General features: G+C 50.4%; 1 protein-coding gene and 1 non-coding gene across 3 annotated transcripts; one reads left to right on the top strand and one right to left on the bottom strand.

Annotated features, from left to right (window-relative positions):
* Window positions 1–75: 75 nt before the first annotated feature.
* SPRING1 (SREBF pathway regulator in golgi 1) lies at window positions 76–27,158 on the top strand. Of its 2 annotated transcripts, none has more exons than XM_070065975.2 (5): window positions 76–337; window positions 12,326–12,482; window positions 18,132–18,283; window positions 18,567–18,680; window positions 26,477–27,158. In XM_070065975.2, the coding sequence occupies exons 1-5, from the start codon at window positions 227–229 to the stop codon at window positions 26,531–26,533; spliced, it is 591 nt and encodes a 196-aa protein (XP_069922076.1). In that variant the 5' UTR covers window positions 76–226; the 3' UTR covers window positions 26,534–27,158. The 2 variants fall into 2 exon arrangements, with proteins under 2 accessions (XP_069922076.1, XP_069922075.1); XM_070065974.2 differs by lacking the exon at window positions 26,477–27,158 and adding an exon at window positions 20,426–20,936.
* LOC127484774 (small nucleolar RNA U2-30) lies at window positions 13,840–13,907 on the bottom strand. Its single transcript, XR_007911984.1, has one exon. It is a non-coding gene; the product is annotated as a small nucleolar RNA U2-30 (small nucleolar RNA).
* Window positions 27,159–27,431: the final 273 nt, after the last annotated feature.

The raw sequence follows: 27,431 nt of genomic DNA, 5'->3' as shown, positions 1-27,431 counted from the left end.
GGGGTGGGCCAGTGACGCCCAGGAAGGGAGGCGGGGCGCGCCGGGTGTCACGTGTTGCGACGTGCGCCGGCGCGGGGAGGCTGCCGGGAGCTGGCTCAGCTGAGGGTCCCGCGGCCGGTGCTCCCGGCGAGGCATGAGCCGGTCCGGCTCGTAGGGGCCATGCCGCCGGGTCTCCGGGCCTGCCACGCTTCGCGTCCCGGCCGCCGCGCCCTGCGTCCGCGCCGGGATGGTGAACCTGGCGGCCATGGTGTGGCGCCGGCTTCTGCGGAAGAGGTGGGTGCTCGCCCTCGTCTTCGGGCTCTCGCTCGTCTACTTCCTCAGCAGCACCTTCAAGCAGGTCAGTGGCCGCCCGTGCGTCCCAGGGTCCGAAGACGCGGGTCTCGGGACGGGCGGAGGGACCTGCCCGTGGACGGGGGGCCGGGGGCGGGAGGCGTTGCCGGGCCAGGGCCAGAGCTGGCTGGGACGGGAGCCCGGCGCGACGCGGTGGGCGCCTGCACCTGCCCGGTCGGGGGCCGTGGGGGCGGGCGTCCTCCCGTCTCACCCTCGCGGCGGCTCTGGGGGCGCTGGGGGTCCTCGCATTACCGCGAGGACACCGAGCCTCAGGAGGGAGGGTTCGGCCGGGGAGGCCGCCCCTCGGGGGGCTGTGCTGAGCCCCCCAAGTGCCTCGGTGGACTCGAGGTTGGCAGGAATCCTCTTTGGCTTTCTCTCTCCTCGTTTTCTTCCGTGTGAGACTTTCTGGGAGAGATGGCAATTTAAGTCCACCCCGGGGTGTACCCAGGACGGCCTTGGGTTGTGCTGTCGTCCGGAATAATCATTCAAAGGTCCGCCTTCCTCTCTCAAGGGTCGTGGTCGTGGATAGAAAATAGAAGCGAAGAGAAGTAGATAAAACAGCCTGGCCACCCCCGTTTTAGCGGCTGGGCAGTGGGAGGTGCGACTCGGATCCAGCCCTCCGCCCGCAGGCTGGGTGGCGAGGCTGTCTCGCTGGCGCAGGTGTGTGGGTGATCCTGGGCGCCGCCGGGCTTCTGTGACTCGTTTCTGTCACCGCTCAGACAAGGTGTCGCTTCTCCGTCTGGTGGGCCTCTGAGTGTGTCCACCTGACGGTGATCTCTGAGCCACTGTTTCAGTACCAGTTGTATGCTGCGAGCATCCCCCGTTTGTCACCGGGGCCTCCACCTGTGCGGCAAACCTGACCGCCTATGTCCCGTTGCCCGCTCCATCTCTCTTCTTTATTTTTCAGGCTGTATTCTGTGGTCGAATACTCATGACGTCATACTTTTCAACCTTTTTTTTTTTTTTTTAATGGCAGACAGGATTTGTTATTGGTTGTTTGATGAGGGAGAGGGCAGAATAGAGGAAGGGACCGTGGTTGGGAGGTGTCTGACCCCACAGCCGTCTGAGACATCTTCAGGTTCATCTGCATTGAACCTGTTAGAGCTCGCTGCCTGCAGATGTGGATCTTCTCGCAGCCAGGGGACTTGAACTTGGCCCCGCATAGGCCCCAGTCCCTCGTTCCTTGTTCTTGTTTGGAACGGGTGGACGTGATGACTTGGCCAGTGCGAAGCCGCTGTGTCCGTGGTCTTTGCAGAAGCAGCTCACTTACTTGTGTGGAGCCTGTGGGCACCAGCACAGGTCAGCGTCTTTGGATGTGAATGACGCGGAAGGGGCGGAGCTGCACTCGAACGTGGGAGCGGTTTCCGCCCCAGCTTTTTTCCGCGTACTTGTTGGCACAGATCTGGGTCGTCTCCATGGCCTGAGAGAGCTGCTTTTGTTCAGCTGTCACTTACGGCTACACAGTGGGAACACATCCACTTTTGCCTTCTGGCCCAGATCTAGCACACAGATCTTGGCATCTGGGACCCCTGGACAGACGTGAGACTTTGGGCACAGCACTGGGCGGGACAGCAGCCCATGGCAATAGCAGGATCTGCAGTGGCCAAAGGGAAAGAGTCCCTTAACCATTTTAAGTGTTCAGTCTGGTGATGTTAAGTGCTTTCTTGGTGTTGGGCAGCCATCACCACCCTCCGTCTCCCTGACTCTTTTCATCTTGAAAAAGCTGAAACTGCTCAGCAAAAGTCCCTGGTAACCACCATCCTAGTTTCTGCTGACCCCACACCTCTCCCCCTCTCCCCCTCCCCCTCTTCCTCCCCCTCCCCCTCCCCCTCTCCCTCTCCCCCTCTCTCCCTTCCATCCCTCTCTTCCTCCCTCCCTCTCTCCCTCCCTCCCTCTCCCTCCCTCTCCCTCCCTCTCTCCCTCTCTCCCTCTCTCCCTCTCTCCCTCTCTCTCTCATTGTCATTTTATTTGAAAGGCAGACAGAGGTGTTTGTCCATTCACTGGTTCGCCCTCCCAATGCCTACAACACCAGAGCTGGGCTGGGCTGAAGCCAGGAGACGGGAACTCAGTTCAGGTCTCCCACGTGGGTTTCTGGGACCCAAGTACTGCTTCAAACCAGGGTGTACGTTAGCAGGGAGTGGGATCAGAGCAGAGTAGCTGAGACAACCCGTGCACTCAGATGCACGCATCTCACATGGCAGCTAGGCACCCGTCCCTTGATGTCTCGTGTCAGTGGTGTGCAGGCTTCTCGTCCTGGCCAGAAGGAGCTCTGGATTTTCTTGTCGGTGCAGCTTCCTCTTGCAGCCACCCCGCTCTCCGGAAGCAGCGCTGCCGTTCACCAGGTAGTTCAGGCCACAGAGGCCTCATCTTTCCTTTCCCTCATTCCTGCATCTGAAAGACGGGCCCTGCCTTCTCAGTGTCTCCTGCACCTATTCATTCTTCTGTTTGTCCCTGCTGTCACCCTCGGCCAAGCCACCACCACCTCTGACCCTTCCTGTCTCTCAGTCTGCTCGCTGCCTGGCAGTGGGGCTGATGATCTTTAAAGAGATTAGACTGGGGCTGACGTTGTGGCGTATATTGCCACTGGTTCGAGTCCCAGCTGCTCCACTTTGGATCCAGCTCCTTGCTAATGGGCCTGGGAAAGCCAGGGACTGTGGCCCAAATGCTTGGGCCCTTGAACCCATGTGGGAGATCCAGAAGAAGCTCCTGGCTTTGGTCTGGCCCCGCTTTGGCCATTACGACCATTTGGCGAGTGAACCAGCAGATGGAGGATTTCTCTCTCTCTGAAACTCTGTCTTTCAGATAAACAAAATCTTAAAAATAAAATCAGATCATGCTGTTCTCCCATGTGTGATTCTTCAGGTTCTTAATTGGATAGAACTCCAGATTCCATTCCAGGATTTCTCCAGGATTGAATATTTTTTTAAAAGATATATTTATTTATTTGAAAGTCAGAGTTACACAGAGAGGAGGAGAGGCAGAGAGAGAGAGAAAGAAAGAGAAGTCTTCCATCCGCTGATTCATTCCCCAATTGGCCACACTGGCCGGAGCTGCACTGATCCGAAGCCAGGAGCCTAGAGCTTCCTCCAGGTCTCCCACGTGGGTGCAGGGGCCCAAGCACTTGGGCCATCTTCTACTGCTTGCCCAGGCCATAGCAGAGAGCTGGATCAGAAGTGGAGCAGCTGGTACTGCTCATTAACAGAATATTTCCTGTTCATTTGCTTGTTTATCTGTTTCACCTCTCTCTTCATTTTAGAATAGAACTTCTTGAGAACAGGAACCTCGTCCTGTTGGACGAATGCATGAGCCTAACTGGGCTGCCTTCCCCTCTCCTCTCAGTCTGGAGAGTTCTGCTCACTTCCACGGCCTGGCTCGGGTGCTCTGTGGCCTTCCCCAGCACCGCTTCCCTGGCACTCCAGCACACCATCCTCATTTAAAACAAGTAATAATACAGTGTTCTTTGGTAAACCTGTGACTTGTGACTATAATTTGTTTTAGTGGAGATGGGAGAGAGTAAGAACCCCCTAGAGTGACCGGTGCTGTGGTGCAGCACCAGTTCAAGTTCCAGCTGCTGTACTTCCGATCCAGCTCTCTTCTGTGGCCTGGGAAAGAAGTAGAAGATGGCCCAAGTGCTTGGGCCCCTGCACCCACTTAGGAGACTTGGAAGAAGCTCTTGGCTTTGGATTGGTGCAGCTTTGGCCGTTGTGGCCACCAGGGGAGTAAAACAGCAGATGGAAGACTTCACTCGCTCTCTGCCTCTGCCTTTCTCTAACTGTGCCTTTCAAATAAATAAGCAGATCTTAAAAAACAAACAAACAAAAAAACCTAGAATTATTGGGCAGTGTTTTTGCTTTTTTTGTTGTTGTTGTTTTAAGATTAATTTATTTGGAAGGCAGAGTTAGAGAAGAAGAGACAGAGAGGTTGTCCATCTGCTGATTCACTCACCAAATGGTCACAATTGCCTGAGCTGGGCCAAGAGCCAGGAATGTCCTCCCCCCCCCCCCCCCGTGGGTGCAGGAGCCCAGGCATTTGGGCCATCTTCCACTGCTTTCCCAGGTACATTAGCAGGAAGCTGGATTGGAAGCAGAGCAGCTGGGACTGGAACCCGTGCCCATATGGGATCCTGGCGCCCAGGCGGCGACTTTAATCATGGCACCATGGCACCAACCCAGAACTGTTTCCTGATTGTTCCATGGAGAGAGGGAGACAGCAGCACTTTGAACTAAATGTAGAGCACTGTGAAGTGAGGAAGGAGATGTGAGGGGAGCTCATGTGTCTTAGCTTGGGCTGCAAGGGTGGACTGCCAAAGACAGGTGGCTTCAGTGAGGAGCATTTATGCTGGAGGCTTAGAAGTCCAAGACCCGGTGCTGAGGATTCCACAGCTGGTGAGGGCCCTCTTCCTCCTCACATGGTGGAGAGAGAGCTCTGAGGGTGTCAGCCTGTCGTCTGGGCTCCACCACCCTCACCTCTTTGAAACCTGGTTATCTCCTGGAGGCCCCACCTCCAAATACGATCAGACCTGGGATAAAGGCTTCCGCGTAAATTTTCAAGGGACACAGACGTTCAGCTCGTAGTCCTGTGCGACTGCGGGTTCTCCTCCTGTGCAGCTGGCTTCGCAGCCAGTGGCCTGCTGCCGCGTTCTGTGCCTGGTTTTCAGGTCACATCCGTGTGTGCTAACAGAAATGTCAGGAAGTGCCACTTTGCCTGTGTCTGTGCTGACATAGCATTTCCAGCCTTTCTGCCCTGCAGTTTGATGCCTGACAGACAGCACTCACATTTCAATGTGTGTTTTCATATGCATAGCACATGTTCATATACTTCAGGCCATTTGGGCTGGATTTTCCAAGCATGACTGGTTTGTATCTTTTTCCTATTTTACCTTTTGTTTTTACATCTTGGCTTTGTTTGGAGTTCATTTTGGTGTAGGATGTCATTTTGTTCTCTCTTAATGTTTTTATTTATTTGAAAGAAAGAGATCTTCCATCCATTGGTTCACTCCCCGGATTCCTGCAACAGCTGGTGCCGGGGCCAGGCTGGAGCCAGATCTCCCACACGGATGGCAGGGACCCACATACTTAAGCCCACCTGCTGTCTCCCAGCACGTGCATTAGCAAGTGGCTAGACAGAAGCAGAGGTGGGACTGAATCCAGACACTCTGATACGGGATGCGAGTGTGCCACGTAGCAGCTTAACCCACTGCACCACAGCACTGGCCCCGGTTTCTCTGGATTCTTACTAATTTAACTGTTCTGCTCTTTGTATTGACTTACCTCTTTTGACCATTTGACTGTTGGGTTTCTTTTTGTCACTGTCTAGGAATTCTTCACAGAGGCTGTTGTTCTTTTGTGAAGGTTCCAAGTGGGAATCTGAGATCTGCGTGACTTTAAAACCCACATTAATTCATAGCCATTGTGACAGAGATGAAACAGACTCCGTGCAGTGTTTGGTTTTGCTTACACAGTGCTTTTTAAAAATGGGATTAAAAATGTATGAGATTTCATATAAATCTTCCCTTCTGGCTTCTCTGGAAAAAAACAGGCACTCTGTCAGCAGAGGTCTTCATTCCAGTCTAGAAATAGCCGGGGCACTGAACCGACTGCGTGCGTTAGGTCCTGGGAGATGCTCCTCCTCTGGGCCTCACTCATTCACCCTTGCCTGGCCCCCTCCTGGGTGCACAGTGGGATCAGCCCTCCCTCCCTGTCTGCAGGTAGGAAGGCCACATGGCCTGCTTTGGCTAGGACAGTGTCAAGTGGCATTTCCAGGTGTTTGTTCCCGTCTCCCTGCCACCGGTCTTGAGGCCGTGTGTTGGTCCATCTGTTATCGGTGTGCGTTTGCTTCGGTGCTGCCTCGGGCCCCTGTGAGTAGTTCTGTTGAGAAGACTGGTTCACGAGTTTGCATGTGGGCCTGCGTTTTCATTTCTTGTGGGTAAGGTGCTAACCCTGTGCCTAACATTTAGGAAATTGCATGGCTGTTTTCCAAAGTGCCTGCGCCATTTGCAAAGAACTTTGAAGAAACTGCACTTAGATTTAGTGCGGTATTTGGTGTCCACAATTTTCTGCAAATGCTGATACTATCTGTCTCCACTCCTGTTCCCAGCTACACATCTGTGTGAGGCGGAGTTTCTTCACATGCTTCAGCCCAAACACCGAACCTTGTGGATTGAAGGCCGAAGTAGCTGTGTGACCCCAGCTGGCTTCTATTAAGCCAGATGTTGGAAAGATTTGCAGAAATAGGAAAACATTGTTCCTCTTCTCATTTTATTTTTTTCAACATTTTTTCACAAACATTGAGCTAACATGCAATGAGTTCATTGCTTTCAAATGAATAAGTACTTGATTTAAAATATCTCAAGAATTTAGATTCTAATTTTCATTAAAGCAAATATCACCCTTTGCAAGTCATTGAAGACCGCATGTTAGGGTCCTTGCCATTGTAAGAGTATGACTGTGGGAGGACACTTGGCTCAGTGGTTAGAATGCCACTTGGAATAGCCCTATCCCATCTCAGTGCCTTTCGCTCCCTGCTCCAGTTCTGATTCCAGCTCCTGCTGAAGCACACCCTGGGGCAGCAGGCGGTGACTCAGGTCATGGGCCTTGCTGCCTGCTCAGGGGCCCAGGTGGAGTTCCTGGCTCCTGACTTGGGCTTGGTCTAGTCCAGGCTGTTGTAGGCATTTGGGGAATGAAGCAGCTGAGAAGACGCTTCCTCCCCTCCACTCCCCAACACCTCATCTCTGTCTCTGCCTTTCAAATAAAAAATTAAGATGAAAAATGTAAAGGGTTATGGGACCAGAAACAGTGCCACCCCTGAGTCCCTTCGGACTAGCAGCTGCTGCGTGCACCTGAGTTGGCCGCCATTGTTGGCTGCGCACCAGCTCTGTGCCCGGAGTCGAGTTTGCTTCGTCTGCCTTCACCTCAGGTTCTTCAGCTGTACGTGGAGCTGGTAGGCTGGCTATGGGGGGCGGAGCTCATCTGTGACCGATGGCTCGTGGGCTCTTGTGCGGGGACACCGTGAGCTTGCAGAGCAGATGCGGCAGCTGTTTGTCTAGAAGAAGCTGAACTACTGTCTTGAATTCCTCTTTTCTCTGGTTTTCATGTCTTGAATGCTTTGGGGGCTCCTTCCTCATTGCTAAGAGATGGGAGCACAGGAGAAATTAGTGACAGTGCTGAGGAGGCCTTTGGGGGAGAGCTTTGGGGGTGGCAGGTGGATGACGTGACTTGGGTGTGTTTCTTTAACGCACAGGTGGTGAACACCCAGTGTGTACCCAGCACCATCCTGGGTACAGAGCAGGCCAAGTTTCCATGCTTCTGCTGGGGGCAGGGGTAAGAAGGAGAGATACTAAGCAAAATGATTCCAAATAATGTTTTGTGACACAAAACAAACAGGATGGTATGGTGGAGTGGCAGGGAGGGCCTGACTCCACGGGAGGCATGGGGCCCAGGTGAGAACCCTGGCAACTACTGACTGTCACCTGCTGCCTCAGAGGGTGTGCCTCAGCTGGAGGCTGGAGTTGTGAACAAAGCCAGACTCAGTCCAGGCACTGCAGGTGGGAAGTGCCCACCCCACTCTCATTTTTCACATTTGTTTATGAACATAATTGCAGCGTTCTGTTAGTTTACTTCATATATAAGTGTTTCCCTATCTGTAAAAGCTTTTTGTGTGTGCAGCTTTTTTTATGACTGCAGTTTTCCGGGCTGCATTTAGCATTCCTCAGATATTAGACATTCGGGTGCTCCTCTGCCTTTATTGCCTGTTTTTGGGACCCACAACCTGACTGTGATGCCTGTGTTTCAGTGCTTTGCTACTTACATGGAACATTGATTTCATTTGACTCTTTAACCCCTGAAAAATACACAGCAATTAATGCAGCCCTTTTAAAGCCGGAGACAAAGTAACCTGTAGTAGCATCAGTGCATTCTGCAGCCCTGCAGCCTCTGCAAGGATGGTCTCGTGTGATTTTGCTGCTTTCTGTGCCTGTTCTCTCCTGGTATCCTGTGTGGACACCTCTCTAAGTGTCCACAGTGGCTGCTTGTGCTGATTGATGATGCCTGTCTCTCAACAGCTCTGGAGGCACTTTGCGAACAGAGATCCTACCTTTGTCTCTGTATCATAGCACTTGGGTGAACTTTGATACTTTGGAATATGGCACTGTGTGTGTGTGGGGGGGGTGCGTTCATGTGTGTATGTATGGAAAAGCTTAAGTTGAGACAGCTTCATTGGTTAGGTGCATCAGTTTGGGAGAACTTCCCTCGGTGCTCCCTCCCCACCCCGTTGGCAAGGCTGGGTCTTGAGAAAAGCGAACATGAGCCAATTCATTGTATTTGCTGTTGTGTCATCTCCGCCTTACTCACGCGCTCCTTTGGCAAGGTCTCGGGTATTCATGTTTGAAAACAAGCTCAAGTGCTGGGAGAATTGCTTTCCTGTTTACCAGAAGTGTAGTGTGTAGCGGAAGTCCTTCCGGGATGCACTTGCCGGTGAACTCTTGCTTTCTTTCAGGAAGAATAACAGGATAGCTTGGGAATAATGCCTAAGAGCACTCCTAACCTTGTCCTAAGAGCCAGTTTGCTGTACGGCGACCAGCCTTGTGGTGGGTCCTTATGGCTATGAATTTGTCTAGAGTAGTATTTGCAGCTCAGTTGAGTTTGCACATGGCTTAGTTATGCAGCTGACCGCCACAGGGTCCCAGAAGGGCAGAGGGGGTGAATTTGCTGGTAGCTAAGCACGATGCCCCTGAGTGATTTGTCCCAAATCCCCAAGACTCCTGCACTTAGCTCCTCTTCTTGCACCAACCGAGGAATACAGATGTTGTTTTGTGCAGCCTGTCCTCCTGCTATGCCAGTTCTTTCTTTTAAAAGAACAAAAGGGAGGGGCAGACTAGAAATTAAAGCCACATTGGAGGACTGTTCTACACTTAAGAAATTCAAGAACAAAACCCCATACTGGTAGACTTGAGAATGTAAATTCTGTTAACTTAACTGGCAGTAAGGTTACGGACAGTACATAACCGGCGGTAAGGTTACAAAGGGTACATGTAACTTTTGGCAAGTTTGGCACTGTAGCATTTACTTTGGACTATTCAAGAGAATGCTTTTAAAGCTCTACATGTTATTGCAGTACATTCTGTGACAACAGAAACCCAGGGTTAATGTTGATCTGTAGAGGATGTGTTTGCTAAATTATGGCACATCAACATGATGGATTCTTATTACATAGCCTTGAAAATGTGATTATCAGGATAATGTAGGTCCTTGGAAATGTTTTACTCTCCAATTAGTGTCATGATGAGCTGAAAGCAGTGCATCCTGATTTGTTCTGTAAATACCGGGGTTAAAGGCTAAAAGTTAATATGCAAAAACAAATACAGTTTTACTTGAGGGATGGGATTATGGGCAGTTTTTGTCTGTAATGTTGGTAATCATTCTTTTAAATAAGCTTTTCGTATTGGAATAGCTATGGATTTATTGGAAAGTTGCAAAGACAGTATAGACTACTCATAGACTCTTTGCCTAGTTTCTGCTATTGCTAATAAGCTTCCTGTCCCTTTAATATTTTTATCATTTTAATTTCAAAGTAAAGCATTCCTCACAGGTGATTAAAGATAGCCTATGGTCTTTCTTTCCATCCCTTTGTCTCTGATCTTACAAACCTCTCTGTGTACGTATATTGTCAGAATTTTAGCATACTATTTTGTTGTAATTATGCATTTTACTTTGCACCTTGCTTTTCCACCTGGTACACCCTAGATATCCAGTGCTCTGCCTCCCAAGTGTTAAAATCATCTGTCTGCCTTTTTTTTTTTTTTTTTAAGATTTTTATTTATTTATTTGAGAAGTAGAGTTACAGACAGTGAGAGAGAGACAGACAGACAGAAAGGTCTTCCATCCACTGGCTCATTTCCCAAATGGCCACAACGGCCAGTGCTGGCTCGATCTGAAGCCAGGAGCCCAAGCACTTGGGCCATCCTCTGCTGCTTTCCCAAGTCATAGCAGAGAGCTGGATCGGAAGAGGACTAGAACCGGCACCCACATGGGATACTGGTGCAGGAGGTGGAGGATTAACCTACTACATCACAGCACTGGCCTTCATCTCTCTGCTATACAAATACTGATTTCCAGGTCTCATCCACAGAGGTTGTTTTCTCATTCTGTGGGGAGGCTCAGGAGTCAGAATTGTTTTAAGCTCCCTATATAATCTAAAGTACGTCAGGTTTAAGAATGCTACTTGGGGCTGGCATTGTGGCATAGTGGATTATGCTGCCTCCTGCAACACCACCATCCCATATGGGTGTCGGTTTGAGTCCTGGCTGCTTCCCTTTCAATCCAGCTCCCTGCTAATGCACCTGGAAAAGGCAGCGGAAGATGGCCCAAGTGCTTGGGCCCCTGCCACCATATGGAAGACCCAGAAGAAGCTCCTAGTTCCTGGCTTCATCCTGGCCCAGCCCTGGTCATTGTGCTCATTTGGGGAATGAACTAGTGGATGGAAATCTCTGTGTCTCCCTCTCTCTCTCTCTAACTTTGCCTTTCAAATAAATGTAAATAAATACTGAAAAAGAATTGCTACTTGAGCTTGATCCCAGAGGAATCTGGGTTGCTTTTGATGATAGGCGTATGCTGGCTGGTGCTGATTCGGTCACTTTTCTGCTGTTGAGTGTCCAGGCCCTTTCTCCCCTTGGGACAGTGCTGTGCTAGACCTTCTCTGCATCTCCTTTGCACTGGGTTTTCTAAAGCATAGTGTGTGTGTGGACACATGTATTTTACATATTAATTGCTCTTCCCAAATTATTTTCCTAAAGAAATCTCAGTAACCAAAAATGTGTGCTTTTTCTTAATGTATAAGATTTGCCATCACGTTTTCAAGGTTATTACCATTTTCTTAGCAAGTGACCTATGATGGATCATTCTTAAGGGGAAAAGCCACAGCACTCTGTTAGAATGGTGAATAAAGTACCTGCAGACCTCTGGGAGTGAGTCTCCTGGTGGTTTTGTTTTGCAGTAATAAAGCATTCAGAAGATGACTGTCGCATGCTTGGCTTGCTTCCTGATATGTGGGCACCGTCCCCCATAGTCTCTTAGTAGTAGAAAGAAAGCAGTTTTGAAAGCTCAGTATAGTGAGCCCTGGCATAGCTTCAGGGTTGGGAGGATGGGTTTGATCGTTGCCTCCTGGCTGCTCTCCCCTCGGTGGGTCTGGGAGCAGGCTGGTGGGACTGGATGTCTTCTTCCAGAGTAGCCTTGTGAGGGTCCGCATGCAGGATGCTTTCACCACAGACATTGGCCAGTTGGCGTGCTCCATCTCGCCCTGAACATCGGCCCCCCAATTCAGTGTCCCCTTGTGTGTACCCAAGTGCCTGTAACCGCAAATGGAAGACACCGTGTGCTATAGACGGGAGATGACAGGCACAAGCGAGGTTCCTCTGTGGTTTTAAAAGTGTGTTTGCTTGAAATCTTTACTTAATATATACTAAATTGATCTTACATGTATAAAGATAATTGAAAATGAATCTTGATGTGAATGGAATGGGAGAGGGAGCAGGAGATGGGAGGGTTGCGGGTGGGAGGGGAGTTATGGGGGGGAAAAGCCACTGTAATCCATAAGCTGACTTTGGAAATTTATATTTATTAAATAAAAGTTAAAAAAAAAAGTAAGCTTGCATTTTGCATCCTATCCCACAATGAATTTGTTTCTTTTGACTTGCCATCAGAAGAAGCTCAAAACCTCTCCAGGTTTTTTCCCCCCCGTAAGATTAACAGCTTTGTGCATGTTAAAAATGTGCAGGTCATTCAGGGCAGTGCTGGTGAGTCTGCCAGCTTTGAAGCTCAGCCCTTACTTTGTGCTTTTTTGTGTAGGTTCATGTTGACTTTGGCTCACGCTTTGCTTACACCACAGGAGTGCAGTATTGCAAGCTTTTTGCAGTGTTTCTGTCCTTTTACTGGAGTTTCTATGAAAAATGTCTGAGATTGCAAGAAGAGAAATTAACCTCTGATTTATGGTCTCTTTGTAGGAGGAGAGGGCAGTGAGAGATCGGAGTCTCCTCCAGGTTCAAGACCATGATCAGCCCATCCCATGGAAAGTGCAGTTCAACTTGGGCAATAGCAGCCGGCCAAGCAATCAGTGTCGGAACTCCATTCAGGGGAAGCACCTCATCACAGATGAGCTGGGTAAGGTTGACTCCCTGTCCTCTCCTGACAGTCAGGAGACAATAGGGTACTTAAAAAGTTCATGGAAAATGTAAACAAAAGATAAGTTTAGGGGCAGGCGTTGTTGTACAGTGGGTTAAGCCGCCCTGTGGGGCACTCACATCTCTTTTTTTTTTTTTTTTTTTTTATCTTTTATTTAATGAATATAAATTTCCAAAGTACGACTCATGTGTTACAATGGCTTCCCCCCCCATACCGTCCCTCCCACCCACAACCCTCCCCTTTCCCACTCCCTCTCCCCTTCCATTCACATCAAGATTCATTTTCGATTATCTTAATATACAGAAGATCAGCTTAGTATACCTTAAGTAAGTATTTCAACAGTTTGCTCCCACACAGAAACATAAAGTGAAAAATAATAGATGATTTTTTTTAAATGATGATGAAATCAGATCAGACCTATTGTCATGTTTAATCCCAGTGAGAGTCAAGTTGGGAATTGATAATTTCTTTCTTTCTTTTTTTTTTTTTTTTTTTTTTACAGAAGATCAGTTTAGTATACATTAAGTAAAGATTTCAGTCGTTTGCACCCCCATAGAAACACAAAGTGAAATATACTGTTTGAGTACTCGTTATAGCATTAAGCCTCAGTGTACAGCACGTTAAGGACAGAGATCCCACGTGAGGAGTAAGTGCACAGTGACTCCTGTTGTTGACTTTACCAATTGACACTCCTGTTTATGGCATCAGTAATCTCCCTATGCACCAGTTATGAGTTTCCAAGGCTATGGAAGCCCCTTGAGTTCTCCGACTCTTATCTTGTTTAGACACAGTCATAGTCAAAGTGGAGGTTCTCTCCTCCCTTCAGAGAAAGGCACCTCCCTCTTTGAAGACCTGTTCTTTCCACTGGGATCTCACTCACAGAGATCTTTTTGCCAGAGTGTCTTGGCTTTCCATGCCTGAAATACTCTCATGGGCTTTTCAGCCAGATCCGGGCACTCACATCTCTTATCAGGACACCCGGAAGAGTCCCAGCTGAACTACTGATCCAGCTTCCTGCTGCTGTGTCTGGGAGGCAGCAGATGGCAATGTCCTAAGTACTTAGGACCCTGCTGCCCAAGGGGGAGACCTGTATGGAGTTCTGAGATCCTGGGTTTGGCCTGGCCCAGCCTTGTCTGTTGCAGGCATTTGGGGAATGAGCCAGCAGATAGAAGATCTCTCTTCTTTAGCTCTCCTTCTCTGTCACTGTAACATTCAAATAAATCAGTAAATCTTAAGAGAAAAAGGTAGGTTTATTTTAATGCAAAACAGTTTTGAAATCCATGCATAGTTTTTTCATGAAATACACATTTTTCATGATTTTTTAAAAAATCAATTCTGAGCTCAGGTCAAGTGTAGAAAACTTCGTAGTTACAAAGGTCAGTTGGAAACCCTTTGTCATTGCTTCCATGGACTTTCTGAACATGCCCGTGCTCGTGGGGCTGTGTGCAGGGTCTTTGTCTTCACAGGGCTCCCCCTGCGGTGCAGTTTCCTGTCTTGCACGTTTCCAGCATTTCTCCCATCGCTTTGCCTTCTTGCTCATCATTCTGGGTTCCCTTCAGTGCCAGAGAAGCTTGGTGTGATGGCTGTGATTCTTAGAAGGTCGTTGTGCCTGCACTTCTGGCGTTAGCATTTTGTCATGCATCAGCCCATTGGCCGCTTCCTGCCAGTCTCGCCTCAGCCCCAGTGTTTCCTGGTCTTGCCAGACCTGATGATGAACTCGGTAGGGTAAGAGTTCAATTCCTCCTTGTTCACCTGAATGGTATCTGTAGTGTTGACGCATGGTAAAGGTACTTGTTGACTGGCTGGCCAGATGATTCCAAATGAATTAAGAAGCTTCAAAATGTGTTAGTCTTACAGTAGAAACATCAGTGTGTTTGATAAGGTTTTCTGTGCTTTCTCTGAAGCTGTAAGAACAGCGATTTCTGCTCTGGTGGGGCAGCTGGAATAGACACCTGCTGGGCTTTTCCTCAGTCTTTCTGGGGCTGGCCTTGTGGCAGAGCAGCTGAAACTACCACCCTCAGTGCCAGTATCCCATGTGACCTCCAGTTGGTGTCCCAGCTGCTGCACTTCTGACCCAGCTCCCTGCTAATGGCCTGAGAAAGCAGCAGAAGATGGCCCAAGGGTATGGGCCCCTGCTACCTGTGTGGGAGACCTGGAGGAAGCTCCTGGCTTCTGCCTGGCCCAGCCCTGGCCATGGCAGCCATTTGGGGAGTGAACCAGTAGATGGAAGATCTCTCCCTGTGTCTCTTCCTCTTTCTCTGTAACTCTGACTTTCAAATAAATAAATAAATCTTTAAAAAAAAAACAAAAAAAACAAAAAAAAAACAAAAAAAAAAAACAAGAAGGTAGTCTTTCCGAAGGAAAACTGCTGTGCTTGGCTCCCACTGATTGAGTTTCTGCTGTGTGCTGGGCACTGGGCTACATGCATTCCCTGAACATCATATTTGATTTTGCAAGAATCATCCTACAAGGTGAGGCTGCACTCATTTTATAGATGAAGGTGTAGGCACCAAGAGATTAAGGAGCTTGCCCTGGATTGACAAAGACTCCTTTGTACAACCTAAACACGTTACTATTACCACATAAAAACGTCACAGTTTCTCCTGAATAGCAAATACCCAGTGTTCAAAATTCCTTAATTACTTTCACAGATTTTTCTCTTCAACTGGCGGTTTGCAAATGCTGGGAGCAAAATACAAGATACAAGCAAAAATACAAGCAAAAATTTACAAGCTTTTGCTTGTAAGAGTGAGTGTCCGAGTCTCAGAACAGGTGGATTATGGAGGTGACAGCATGCAAACTGTAGAGGTGGCCTGGCACTGCCGTCTTCGTGCACAAGAAAGCTGAAGTCAGTGAGGACGCATGCTGTCTTTAACATGGAAACCACAGTGCACTTATTGATTAGGGAAAAGTAGGTTGTATTCTCTGCAAAATGAGAACCAGAACGTTTTCAAGCCTCAGAATCATCCAACCAGAGAGATTACTTGGAAATGAAGACCGGAGTTGGAGGAAAACTGGCTGGCTGGGGTAGAAGAGCTGGAAGTGCCACACAGAAGTGCTCCCCTGGGTTCCTTGTGGTGGCAACGTGGCTTGGGAGAGTGTTTTCGTGTTCCCATCCACGTCTTCACTCTCCAGATGCCCACAATAGGTGGGGCTGGTCTGGGCCGAAGGCAGGAGCCTGAAACTCAATCCAGACCGCCCATGGAGGTGACGGGGCTCTAGTTACTTGAAGCGTAGCTGTTGCCTCCTAGGGTCTGCATTAACAGGAAGCTGGAGTCGGGAGCTAGAACTGGGTATAGAACCCAGGTATTCTGATATGGGATGTGGGCATCTTAACTACTAGGCCAAATGCCCACCCGTTCTGTCTATAAACGGAGTGAAAGGGAAATGAGAAGAGATGATGTGGGTAGTCAGTGGGTAGACCTGTGACTGACACCAGCCAGCCTGACTTGGAGTTCAGGGCTTACTTCATGCAGAAAAGGTAAAATTTTAGCCTTGAGTTATGAATGCAGTTTACCATTTTCTTTGATCATAGACAGAAAATAATATTTTCCTGAATAATTTAGGTGAGACAAACCCTCTCAGACTCCTTGAGTAAAAAATTCTGAGAGTGAGTCATTCGCTGAAGCAGTAAAAATCCGAGCCATGGTATTTGTTATTTATAAACTCCATGAAAAGGAGAGAGAGGTAAGTAGTTTAATAAAGAAAACTTCCATAATTACTGAGCAGGCCAGTGCCACGTGAATCTTGCCTGGGGAATGCACTATTAAATCAGACAACGATGTAGGGTTCCAGGCTTTTCAGTGGTTGGAAATTCATTTCCCAAGCAATAGCCGCACACTTTGAGGTTGCAGTCCTCCCGGACACCTGTTGGAAATAGCATTTGCCTGAGGATGTGAAGGATGAGAAGTGAGGGCCCCGTGGGCTTGCTTTCTTTGCCCGGAGGGTAGGAGGAGCTGCAGTTTCCAGGCCAACCGCTGCAGGTGGGCCCTGCGAAGACAAAGGAGCCTGAGATGCTGGCCCTTGACTGTGGGAAAAAGCACAAAGAAGGTGGGAGTTGGGCCACACGCCTGTCACGTCCTGTGAGAGATGATGGAATCAGGGTGTGTCTATCACTTGGGGCAGGATTTTGAGAAAATACTTACTTGGATTTTTTTGTTTGTTTGTTTATAAACCCTATAACAATGCTTAGGGATAGTTAGGAAGACCCTGAGAAACATTTCCTATGACGTTAGATCATCCTCTCTTAGGAAACAGAACAGCATAATCCACAGCGAAGGCACCCGTTCCCCGGTAGCGAGAGCCTCTCTGGAGGCCTCAGTGTGCCAGGTGCGAAGTGCGGCGCTGCTCGTCTCGCCTCCATCGCCGCTCTGCTGGCGCCTCCTGCGCCTGTACAGAATGTTTTCCGGAGCGGTTTCTGAAAACAGCCATATCCTACAAGTCTCAGTCTCTGAGGAAAAGAAGCTGGGGCATTTGGAGTGGAAGGATGCTGGGAACAGCTGCTCTGCACCTGCGGCTCCTGGGAGCCTGAGCCTGCACCTTGAGCTCCTACGCACACCTGCGAGTCTCCCGGGGCCACAGCGTGGCCCTGCGGAGTTATTCTTGCATTTCTCTGTCCTGCTCCCAGAAGGATGCAGAGAACTGTGTTGAGCAGCTCCGAGCAGTAGCGTAGCTTCTGTAAGGAGCCTCTTACCCTAAAGGTGTGTGTGAATCCGTGGGGTCAGAGGGCGTGTGTTTAGAGACGATGGGCTTGTGGGGGTTGGGGGGGCTGGACATTCTCTGCCTTGGATGTTAGAGAATTGTGTTTCCTGATGCGGAAGGGAGTTTACATCCCTGGCATGCGGGGGTGCCAACAGTCTACCTCAGTTTGTAAGTTAGCTGGGACTGTTTCCCTTCAGCCAGTTGACAAAGGATAACTGTGACTGTGTCCCCTCTCAGAATCCTCTGGCTTTTCCTGTTTCAGATTTTTTTTAAAACCTTTTTTTTTTAAAAAGATTTATTTATTTATTTGAAAGAGTTAGAGAGAGGTCTTCCATCTGCTGATTCACTCCACAGATGGCCTCAACTGCTGAAGCTGTGCCGATCCAAAGCCAGGAGCCAGGAGCTTCTTCCTGATCTCCTATGTGGGTGCAGGGGCCCAAGGACTTGGGCCATCTTCTACTGCCTTCCCAGGCCATAGCAGAGAGCTAAACAAGAATTGGAGCTGCCGGGTCTCGAACCGGCGCCCATATGGGATGCTGGTGCTTCAGACCAGGGCATTAACGCATTGCACTGGCCCCTCAGATTTTTGTTTGGAAAAAAAAAAAAAAAAAAGACATTTTTCTTTCTTTAGGCCCAGCTGGAAGAGTGGCTTGCCTAAGTTAGGATAGGAAAATGTAGCCCGGACATGATCGTAGACTGAAAGGTTGCTGTAGGCAAGTGATGACCAAAGCCCAGTTATGACGTAAGAGGCCCTGCTTCCCAGAACTGTGGCCTGGGGAAAGCAAGCCCTTAGCATATGAGGGCCAGGTGCTGAGAACGCCCAGACTCCAGATTTGGCATCCGTGTTTTTGTGTGCAGCACGGTCATTGCTGCCTCGCAGGGAAGGCACCTGCTGACTTCATGCTAAGGTCAGTCTCCGACTTTCAGGGTACGTGTGTGAAAGGAAAGATCTGCTGGTGAATGGCTGCTGTAACGTCAACGTCCCCAGCACGAAGCAGTACTGTTGCGACGGCTGCTTGTCCAACGGCTGCTGCAGCGCCTACGAGTACTGCGTCTCCTGCTGCCTGCAGCCCAACAAGGTACGGGAGCTGCTCCCTTGTGTTCTCGTGAGCTTTAGGCTTTTCCTGGAGGCAGAAAAGAACCAGCTGCATGGTACAGTAGCCATTGTCTTCCAGTGCCCTGAATGGTTCTTCTGCAGGGTGGATCATTGTGTTGCTAATCAGAAATCTCATGAATAAGGTCCCTGGCCCCCAGCCTCCTCCCTCCTCGGGTCAGCATTCTCTTAGTTAGGAGGGATTTCCAAGGTTACCTTGTGCTGCCTTAGTCTGGAATTTATTACAGGTACAACTTTTGTTTCCATAGCAACTTCTCCTGGAGCGCTTCCTCAACCGGGCGGCCGTGGCGTTCCAGAACCTCTTCATGGCAGTCGAGGATCACTTTGAATTGTGCTTGGCTAAATGCAGGACTTCATCCCAGGTCAGAGGCTGTGAGCTGCCGCTGGGGGCAGGGGGGGTGGGTAGGGTGGCGTGAGAGTCGGGCTGGGGGAAAACAAGAAGGTAGACTTTGGGTTGGTGATGTGGAGAGGAGGGGCGCACGGAGCCCTGCTGTGTTGGGTGGAGTGATGATGCTTAGAATGCCAGCTTGAGATTCAAGCTTTGTCCAAGGTAGGGGAAGCACGGCTTTTGCATTCAGTCAAGGCTTGTGTCTCCTCTCTGGTTGGCACGTTCACACTTTGAGTGTGAGCTCAAACTTATTTTGAAATCTGAGTGGAGTCCTCGCATTCCAGCTGCCTAGAGAAGTCGTCCCCCACCCCGTCTGTGAGATTTAATGATGGCTTTCTAGCAACTGCGGTTTAGAGTAAGCAGTAATCTGTTCTGGGTCAAAGTTACGGTTTACTTTAGGAGTCAAGGGGCAGGAACAGGTGGTGGTTAGGAACACACCAAGACGGGTGTAGGGTGTCCAGCTCTCAGCTCTCGGTGCGTATCAGCATGCTGTCATTAAATGCGCTGCTCTTTGGTCGTCGCGTATCGCACTTGCCGCAGGAAGCGCCTGCTTCTTCGACGCCCCGTTGGGCAGTTGTCGCAGGCCTCTTGGTGAAGCCAGCAGACGTGTTGATCACACAAGCACACTTCTCCTGGCTTCTAGTCGCGGCGTCATTTGGCGTTCCCTGTCGCTCTCGTACCCTTTGCCAGATTTCTGTCCTCCGCCTTTTGCTTTTCCGCCCCTTTTTGTGTGTCTGGTTTGTTCAGAGGGTATTCAGTATCCCTGGGTAAGTGTTGCAGGGATTATAATGAGCGCTGGAAAACATGAAGACGTTCCTGACGGTCTTGTTTTGCTTGAAGAGCTTTCCGCTTGAATGGCTTCAGAGGGACTGTGGAGGAAGGCGGCACGCACGACTCGCTGGGTTCCGATCCTCTCGTTCCGAAGTGCTGGGAAAGGCCAAGTCTTCTCTTTGCTTAACCGATAAAACCCGGGGGTATTTCCAGTCTTCCGTGAAGCTACCATCCTTTCTGACTTTGCCTTTTATTATAAACAGAGATTTCCCAGTTGCCATTCAATGTGTTTTGATAACAGTATCCCAAGAAAGATGCTTTGGCTGTATGTCTATTAAATTGGATTAATACTTACGATTCAGTTGCTTAGCATTGGTCTCAGGGTAATTAGAGAACTGTAGATGAGCCAAAAACGCAAGTTGCTTGTATGAAAACAAATTGCTGAAAAATTAGCCATCAGGGATGATTGTGTGCCTTAAATCATGCCCACAGCTTGCTCGTCCTGTGAGGTTTGCGTGGTACGCTGGGCCTCGGCGCACGCAGCCGCCTGTGGGCACACGAGCGTTACGAGACGCCTCCCGAGCCTGGGCTTCCTTCCCAGGAACTGAGGTTCTCGGAGCGCAGGATCAGGTGCACACACCCTCTGGATCTTAACCTGTTTTCGGTCATTTAAAAAGAATAAGTGTCTTGAGTCGCCGAGGTCACGGCTGTGTTGCTAAGAAGCTCACTGGTGGGCGTGGAAAGCAGCAGCCTTGCGGCGATGTCACTTTCATGCCCTTCACTGGCACTGTGCGGAGCACCCTTTGTTCCGCAAAGTGCCTGGGCGCCTCTAGTGGGTGTGGAGATGGACGTGGGCCGCCTCCTGCAGGCCGTGTCTGCCGGCCGCTCTGCTCTCTGTGTGCAACTCTGCTGTGTCTCACCACCCTCCTGTCTCCCTTTTGCCCACAGAGCGTGCAACATGAGAACACCTACAGGGATCCCATAGCAAAGTTCTGCTATGGCGAGAGCCCGCCCGAGCTGTTCCCTGCGTGATGGGCGCTGCCTGCTTGGGTGGCTGGGGCAAGGAGCCCCCTCTGATGAACTCAGCGCCTGGAGCTGGGCTGCAGCACCCAGGCTGGTCCACGGGGAGAAGACGGGCAGCGTGAGGAGGCCTTGGCTGTGACCTTCCTTGGTCGCGCACTGCCCAGGCATTGCCAGCTGGAGCTGTTCTGTGAAGCGGCCTGGAGCCTGGCTTGTCCCGCTCTCCAAGGACAGACCGTGGGCCGGGTGAGGGTGGCGGCCTTCGGAGAGGACGCGGCCCCGGCGCGTGCTCCTCGGGCCAGGTGTTCACCTCCAGTTTTGCCATGGGCCCTTTCACTGTAAAATTATTTATTGGATTTTTCTGGCATGGTGGGAAAGTTGTAAAGTTGTATATGGGAATGCGCCTTGCCGGTTAGTCAAATACACTCAAGGAAATTTTGTTCTGGTCGTTGGTCCTTGTGTTACGTGAATTACAGCATCACTTTGCCTCTGGAATGTTTGTCTCTTCGAATGAATGCTCTCTGTAGGTATTTACCAGTGTCTCTAGAAGTGAGCCCTGAATACCACCTGTTAACTGTGTCCTGGCCTCGGAATTTGCCCAAGAACTCAGAGACTGCTCCACTCGGACCCCAGGCCAGACCTGAGGCGCCCCAGGTCCTCTCTGCACGTGTCTCCTGCCTGGGCGCCCCAGGTCCTCTCTGCACGTGTCTCCTGCCTGGACGCCCCAGGTCCTCTCTGCACGTGTCTCCTGCCTGGGCGCTCCTGGCTTGCCGTTTTCGCGTTTCCTGTGCTGTGTTGAAATCACAGCGGTCCCCTCGGCCCTGGCGCGAGGGGAGCCTCGGGACGACCCTGGGCCGCTGCCTCTCGTCCTGTCCCAGAAGCCACTGTGAAGGTGGTTCCTCAGTGGAGATGCAGTTAGCAGCCTGCGGTGTGCCGTCATTCGTTTGTTCGTTCGTTCTCTGTTGCTTTCAGCTTTGGGAGGTGTAGGTACAATGATCAACTTCCCTGATTTGAGAAGAAGGAAAGAAATCCTGACTTTTCTCCCAGAGGACTGCAAGAGATTCTTAGCTCACCTGAGTGGGTGACGTGCATGTGCCTGACAGCCTGGAAAGAGCCGCGTGACAGCTGCCGGGATGTCCTCGGTGTACAGGCTCAGACCCCTGCGATTTTCAGCTGGAACATGGAAGAGCGTTTGGTCCTAGGATCAAGACATCCTTTGCCTTGCATGGCACTGCTGTTGGGCTTGGGAGGCCCGGCTCTTCCCTGGACTCAGCCAAGGTCTTGCTCATCTTTTCTGCCGCTCGGTTGCCTGACCTCAGAGCAAACTGCTGCTTCCATGACCCCCTTTCAGCATCTGTTTTTCCCACTGGTGCTTTCTTTCTCTTGGGCCTTGTTTGCTTTCTGCTGTGTCCTTTCACTTCCTCCTCCTGCTGTGTGTGTATCTTACACTTATCCCAAGGTCATTGGCTCCCCGGAATAAGCTTTCCTAGAGGGTAAACTGCCAGGCAATTGTTTTTTCATTATTAGGCCCCAGGAAATCTATTCTGTTTGCCTTGGGCTTCTCAGATCCTGTGTGTACTCAGCAGCGCTAAAATCAAAGCTTCTGTGAGTGGGAGGGAACCCTGGCCCGTATGCCTGTTTTCATCAGCCTCATCCTTTCCGGTACCGCGCTGTGGGATTTGAGCGTCAGTCTTCCCTAGGTTGACCCGGCTAGCAGCCTCTGTGTTGAGCTTGTTGCCACGCTTGAGTAATGTAACCTGGATTTAACGTGAGCAGTTTGTGTCAGAGGTCAGCCTGTGCCTGTTTACGGAGCCTCTCCGACCTTGACTTGAGCAGCACGTCGTGTATTTTCAACGTTTTCACACCCGGTACCTGCGGCCTTACAGGAAGAGGTTTGCACTTGCTTGTGTTTCTGCTTTGCAGACGGGGAAATGGTGAGAGGTGCCGCGACCTCCAGATCCCCATTGAGACTTCATGACAAAACCCAAACAAGAGCTTCATCTCGAATTCTCAGTCCAGCGTTGCCACTGCCCCTGCCCACTGCAGCGCTGACTCATCCCTGAGCGTCTCCCCTGAGAGCGTATAGATTTCAGTCGTCCAGGTCCAAAGAGGGGTGAGGTGGCATAAATATCCAAATCTGGCAGATAATCCAAAGGTCACTTCCATCTGGCTGTGGGGTATGTTTTTTGTACTTAAATCCGTTAGGGGTGTGTTCACTGTTTTGGAAACTCAGGGTGCTTCAGACCACGTGGGGGAGCCAGGCCACCCAAGCCTCTGCAGGTGGTCAGCCTCTCTGGCCTCCCATACAGATCCCCATTCTCCACCGCGCATTATTTCTGGTTCCCTTGACCAAGGGTTTCTCAAGTGGGGAGCTTGTCTGACTTTTATATGCACAGAGCCTAGCAAAGCGTGGGCTGGATGGTGAGCCTTTAGGAAATGTGTGAGATCCCGAGTGCTTTCGGCTGAAGGAAGTTGGGTAATCTAAAGTGTCTCCCTCGGTTCTGCATCTTCCTCGGCTCGCTTGTTGCTGGAGGTGTGGAGACAAGGTAGGCTGCAGTGGAGAGGAGCACAGAGTAGAGTGTGTGTGCCCGGCTCTGAGGCTGAGGGGCACCCGCCATGGAGGGCCTGATCGGCAGTGAGGTGGGCCTGGACAGCCCGCCCCGCGGCTGCGAGTGAAGGGTGAGCTCCACAGTGCCTGGAAGAGCAGAGGGGACTTTGGAGCAGCAGCTGCGCCTCCCTCTGCTCCCCAAAGGGCCTCCTGGAAGTGCCTCAGTCAGTGCTGGTTCCCGGGGAACTGCGGTGAACAGGCACAGAGTTTGCAAGATTCCAAGCAAGCTTCTCCCATCCTTGGGATTTGCAGATAAGTTGTAAACACAGTTGGTACAAAGATACTGTTTATTTGGTGTCAGTTCAGCTTTGACCATCCTCGCGTCACTCCATTAATTGATACCAGAGATACCATTTACTTGGCACACTCTTCATAGGCCCGTTACAGTTGGGCCTTGGAGTTAGTGGATGCTGCTGGCTTCTTAACTCTTCTGAGTCTTTGGGCCTTTCATCCGTGAAGTGGGGTCACAGCAGCCGCCTCTTGTAGGGCTGCTGCGAGGTGTTGGTGTGAGCAGGGGCCTGTAGGCTTGGAGCTCAGCAGAGAGCAATAGTGGGTAGAGGGCAAGAATTGAGGGTGGGTGGGCTCCTAGAGTTGAATGGGTGGTCATTGAAGGGCTTTTTTTTCTGTCTTTATTTTTAATCTTGTATCACCTTTTCCCCAAAGAAACCTTTTATTTAAGGAGTACAAATTTCCTAAGTACAACTTCAGGAATATAGTGATTCTTCCCGCCATACCCACCCTCCCACCCCTATTCCACCCCTCCTCCTCCTCCTGCCTCTCCCATTCCCAGTCCCATCCTCCATTAAGATTCATTTTCAATTGACTGTACACAGAAGACCAACTCTGTACTAAGTAAAGATTTCAACAATTTGCACACATACAGAAAAACTGAGAATTAGTTTTACAGTTAATTCTGATAGCACAACTCATTGAGGACACAGGTCCTGCATGGGGAGTTAGTGCACAGTGATTCCTGTTGTTAATTTAACAATTAATACCCTTTTGTATGACATCAGTGGTCACTCGAGGCTTTTGAATCCACAATCTTCCTCAGTATTTAGGGCCATAAGCAAAGTGAGAGTTCTCTCCTCCCTTGGAGAAAAGTACATCCTTCTAGATGGCCACTTCTTCTGTCCACTGGGGTTTCACAGAGCTCCTTCATGTGGGACATTTTTTGCCATAGTGTCATGGCTTTCCATGCCTGAAATGCTCTTATGGGCTTTTCAGCCAGGCCAGATGCCTTAAGGGCTGATTCTGAGGTCAGAGTGCTATTTAAGGAGATTGTCATTCTGAGTCTGCTCTGTGGACTGCTTCCCATGTTGGGACATTTGCTCCTTTTTAATTCTATTATTATCAGACATTTGATCTTATTTATAGGATCCCTTTAACACTTAATCCTTTCTATATGATCACTTTAACACTTAAGATAGCATTTTTACCACCCAGCTTAATTGGATTTGGGGTCCTGTGGCAAGTTTTTTTTTTTGTTTTGTTTTGTTTTGTTTTGTTTGACAGGCAGAGTAGACAGAGAGAGAAACAGAGAGAAAGATCTTCCTTTGCCGTTGGTTCACCCTCCAGTGGCCACTGTGGCCGGCGCATCGTGCTGATCTGAAGCCAGGAATGAGGTGCTTCTCCTGGTCTCCCATGGGGTGCAGGGCCCAAGCACTTGGGCCATCCTCCACTGCACTCCCTGGCCACAGCAGAGAGCTGGCCTGGAAGAGGGGCAACCGGGACAGAATCCGGCGCCCCGACCAGGGCTAGAACCCGGTGTGCCGGCACTGCAGGCGGAGGATTAGCCTATTAAGCCGTGGCGCTGGCCCAGTGGCAAGTTTTTAAACTGTACCCTTAGAAGTAAGTCTGTATAAATGCATGCAGAACTATACAGCTTTACAGTTAGAAACTTCCTCTTCCCTCTCTTATTCCCACTCATTTTTTACTGAGATCAATTTCAATTGACTTTATACACACATGATTAACTCTATTTTTCTTGATTTTTTAATGAGTGGCAAAGAGATGGAGAGCTCCCTTTGCTAGTTTACTCCCCAAATGCCCACAACAGCCAGGGCTGGGTGGGGCTGAAGCCAGGAACCAAGGAACCCAGTGTAGGATTTCCACATGGTTGGCAGGAACCCAACTACTGAGCCTTGACTGCTGCCTCTCAGGGACTGCATTAGGAGGAAGCTGAAGTCAGGAGCCAGAGCTGGGAATTGAACCCAGGTACTTCTGATTTGTGCTGCAGGTGTCCCAAGCAGCATCCTAAAACTTTGATTTTTAAGTGCTTGAGCCGTTATGTGCTGCCTCCCACAGTGCACATGGGCAGGAAGCTGGATTTGGAAGAAGTGGCAGGACTCGATCCTAAGTGCTCTGGTGTGGGATAAGGACATCCTCAGCGGTGGCCTACCCTGCTTGCCACCATGCCCACCCCGGTGTGTTACCATCTTCAAACTCCCTGCCCGTGCATCTCAGTGTTCTAACTTGTGTCTGTCTAATTTCTGGTGAGGTGAACCCCATTTCATGTTTTATTGTTTCCTGGGATCGATTGCTTGTTTGTGACACAACCATATATTTTTTTAAAGATTTATTTTATTTATTTGAAATACAGAGTTACAGAGAGAGGTAGAAACAGAGAGGTCTTCCATCCGCTGGTTCACTCCTTAGATGGCCGCAATGGCTGGAGCTGCGCCGATCCGAAGCCAGGAGCCAGGAGCTTCTTCTGGGTCTCCCATGCAGGTGCAGGGGCCCAAGGGCTTGGACCATCCTCTGCTGCTTTCTCAGGCCATAGCAGAGTTGGATGGGAAGAGGAGCAGCCGGGACTAGAACCGGCGCCCATATGGGATGCCGGTGCTTCAGGCCAGGGCTTTAACCTGCTGCACCACTGCTCCGGCCCCATGACTACATTTTTTTTTTTTTTTTTAAGATTTTATTTATTTGAGAGGCAGAGTTATACAGTGAGAGGGGGAGAGAGAGAGAAAGGTCTTCCATCTGCTGGTTAACTCCCCAAATGGCCATAATGGCCAGAGCTGGGCCAATAGGAAGCCAGGAGCCAGGAGCTACTTCCTGGTTTCCCTCACAGGTGCAGGGGCCCAAGGACTTGGGCCATCTTGTACTGCTTTCCCAGGCCACAACAGAGAGCTGGATCGGAAGAGGAGCAACTGGACCACAACCAGCGTCCATATGGGATGCCAGCACCGCAGGCAGAGGATTAACCTACTGCTCCACAGTGCTGGCCCCACTTTTAATTTTTTAAACTTCCTTATTACTCCAGGGCATTTTTAAATGAAAGCAGCCTCACACCCCTTCTCTGTCAGCCCTGTGTGACTTACAAGCAAATAGCTCATACATTCGCAAACTCACTTTTCTCGTTTTTCTAGGGCAGTGGTTCTCAGTCAGGAACAAGTTCCCGCCTCCCTCCACCAGGGGACATCTGACAGTGTTTGGAGACATTTTGTCACGCGTGGAGGTGACGCCTGGTGGGTGGAGGCCAGGGACGCTGCTGACCATCTTGCAGCGTCCAGGACCCGGAACGACCCGGCCGCGGTGTGGACAGTGCCCAGGTGCGGTGGCCTTGCTCCCGGCAGCTTGTGTTCCCCTCCGCAGCTGGACCGAGGAGCTCCCGGTGGCTGAGTGCAGACTTCATTATTTTCCTGCCCTAGCTCTGTGCCACATGAAGCGCTGCTGATTCAATTACCCTGCAGTCCCCACAGGGCCTGTTACCTCCTCACAGGTGCCTGCCAGCCCAGCCCCGTGCTGCCTCGAGCAGCGGCCTGATTCCCCTGCCACGCTGGCCTTGGTGCGCTCAGCGGAGCACGGCCAGCGTCCTGGCTGTGGGGCCGGCTGGGCTTTCAACAACCACCCTCCCCTGCACCGCGACCAGCTCTCCCTGCGCCGAGGCAGCAGTTCTCCGAGTGGGGTGGCTTTGCGGGTGATGACAGGAAGGAGAGGTGGGCCTGCCCTGCCGTAGCCTATTGAACTGACTTAGTCATTCCCCTGAGAAAAAAAGGATCATGTAAGGAAATAGTAACCACACAAACCAATCGGAAAATTGAGAGTTTCCTCTTCCTGTCTTTGTGGCATTTGTTAGTGCATTGCCTTCTGGTCAGGGCTGTTCCTGTCTGCGTGTGTGCGTGTGTGTGTGTGTGTGTGAGAGAGAGAGAGATTATTTAAAAGGCAGGGTAACAGGAGATCTGTTTGCTAGTTCACTCCCCAAATGGCCTCAACAGACAGTTCTGGACCAGACTGCAGCCAGGAGCCAGAAACTCCGTCTGTGTCTCCTACATGGGGCCTGAAGCCCTAGGGCTGTCATCCAGTGCCTTCCCAGGTGCGTCC

Source organism: Oryctolagus cuniculus, chromosome 21, assembly GCF_051225735.1.
Source record: "Oryctolagus cuniculus isolate XC-2025 breed Fujian yellow rabbit chromosome 21, ASM5122573v1, whole genome shotgun sequence".
Classification (NCBI taxonomy): Eukaryota; Metazoa; Chordata; class Mammalia; order Lagomorpha; family Leporidae; genus Oryctolagus; species Oryctolagus cuniculus.
This window is presented reverse-complemented; position numbering and strand designations above follow the sequence as displayed.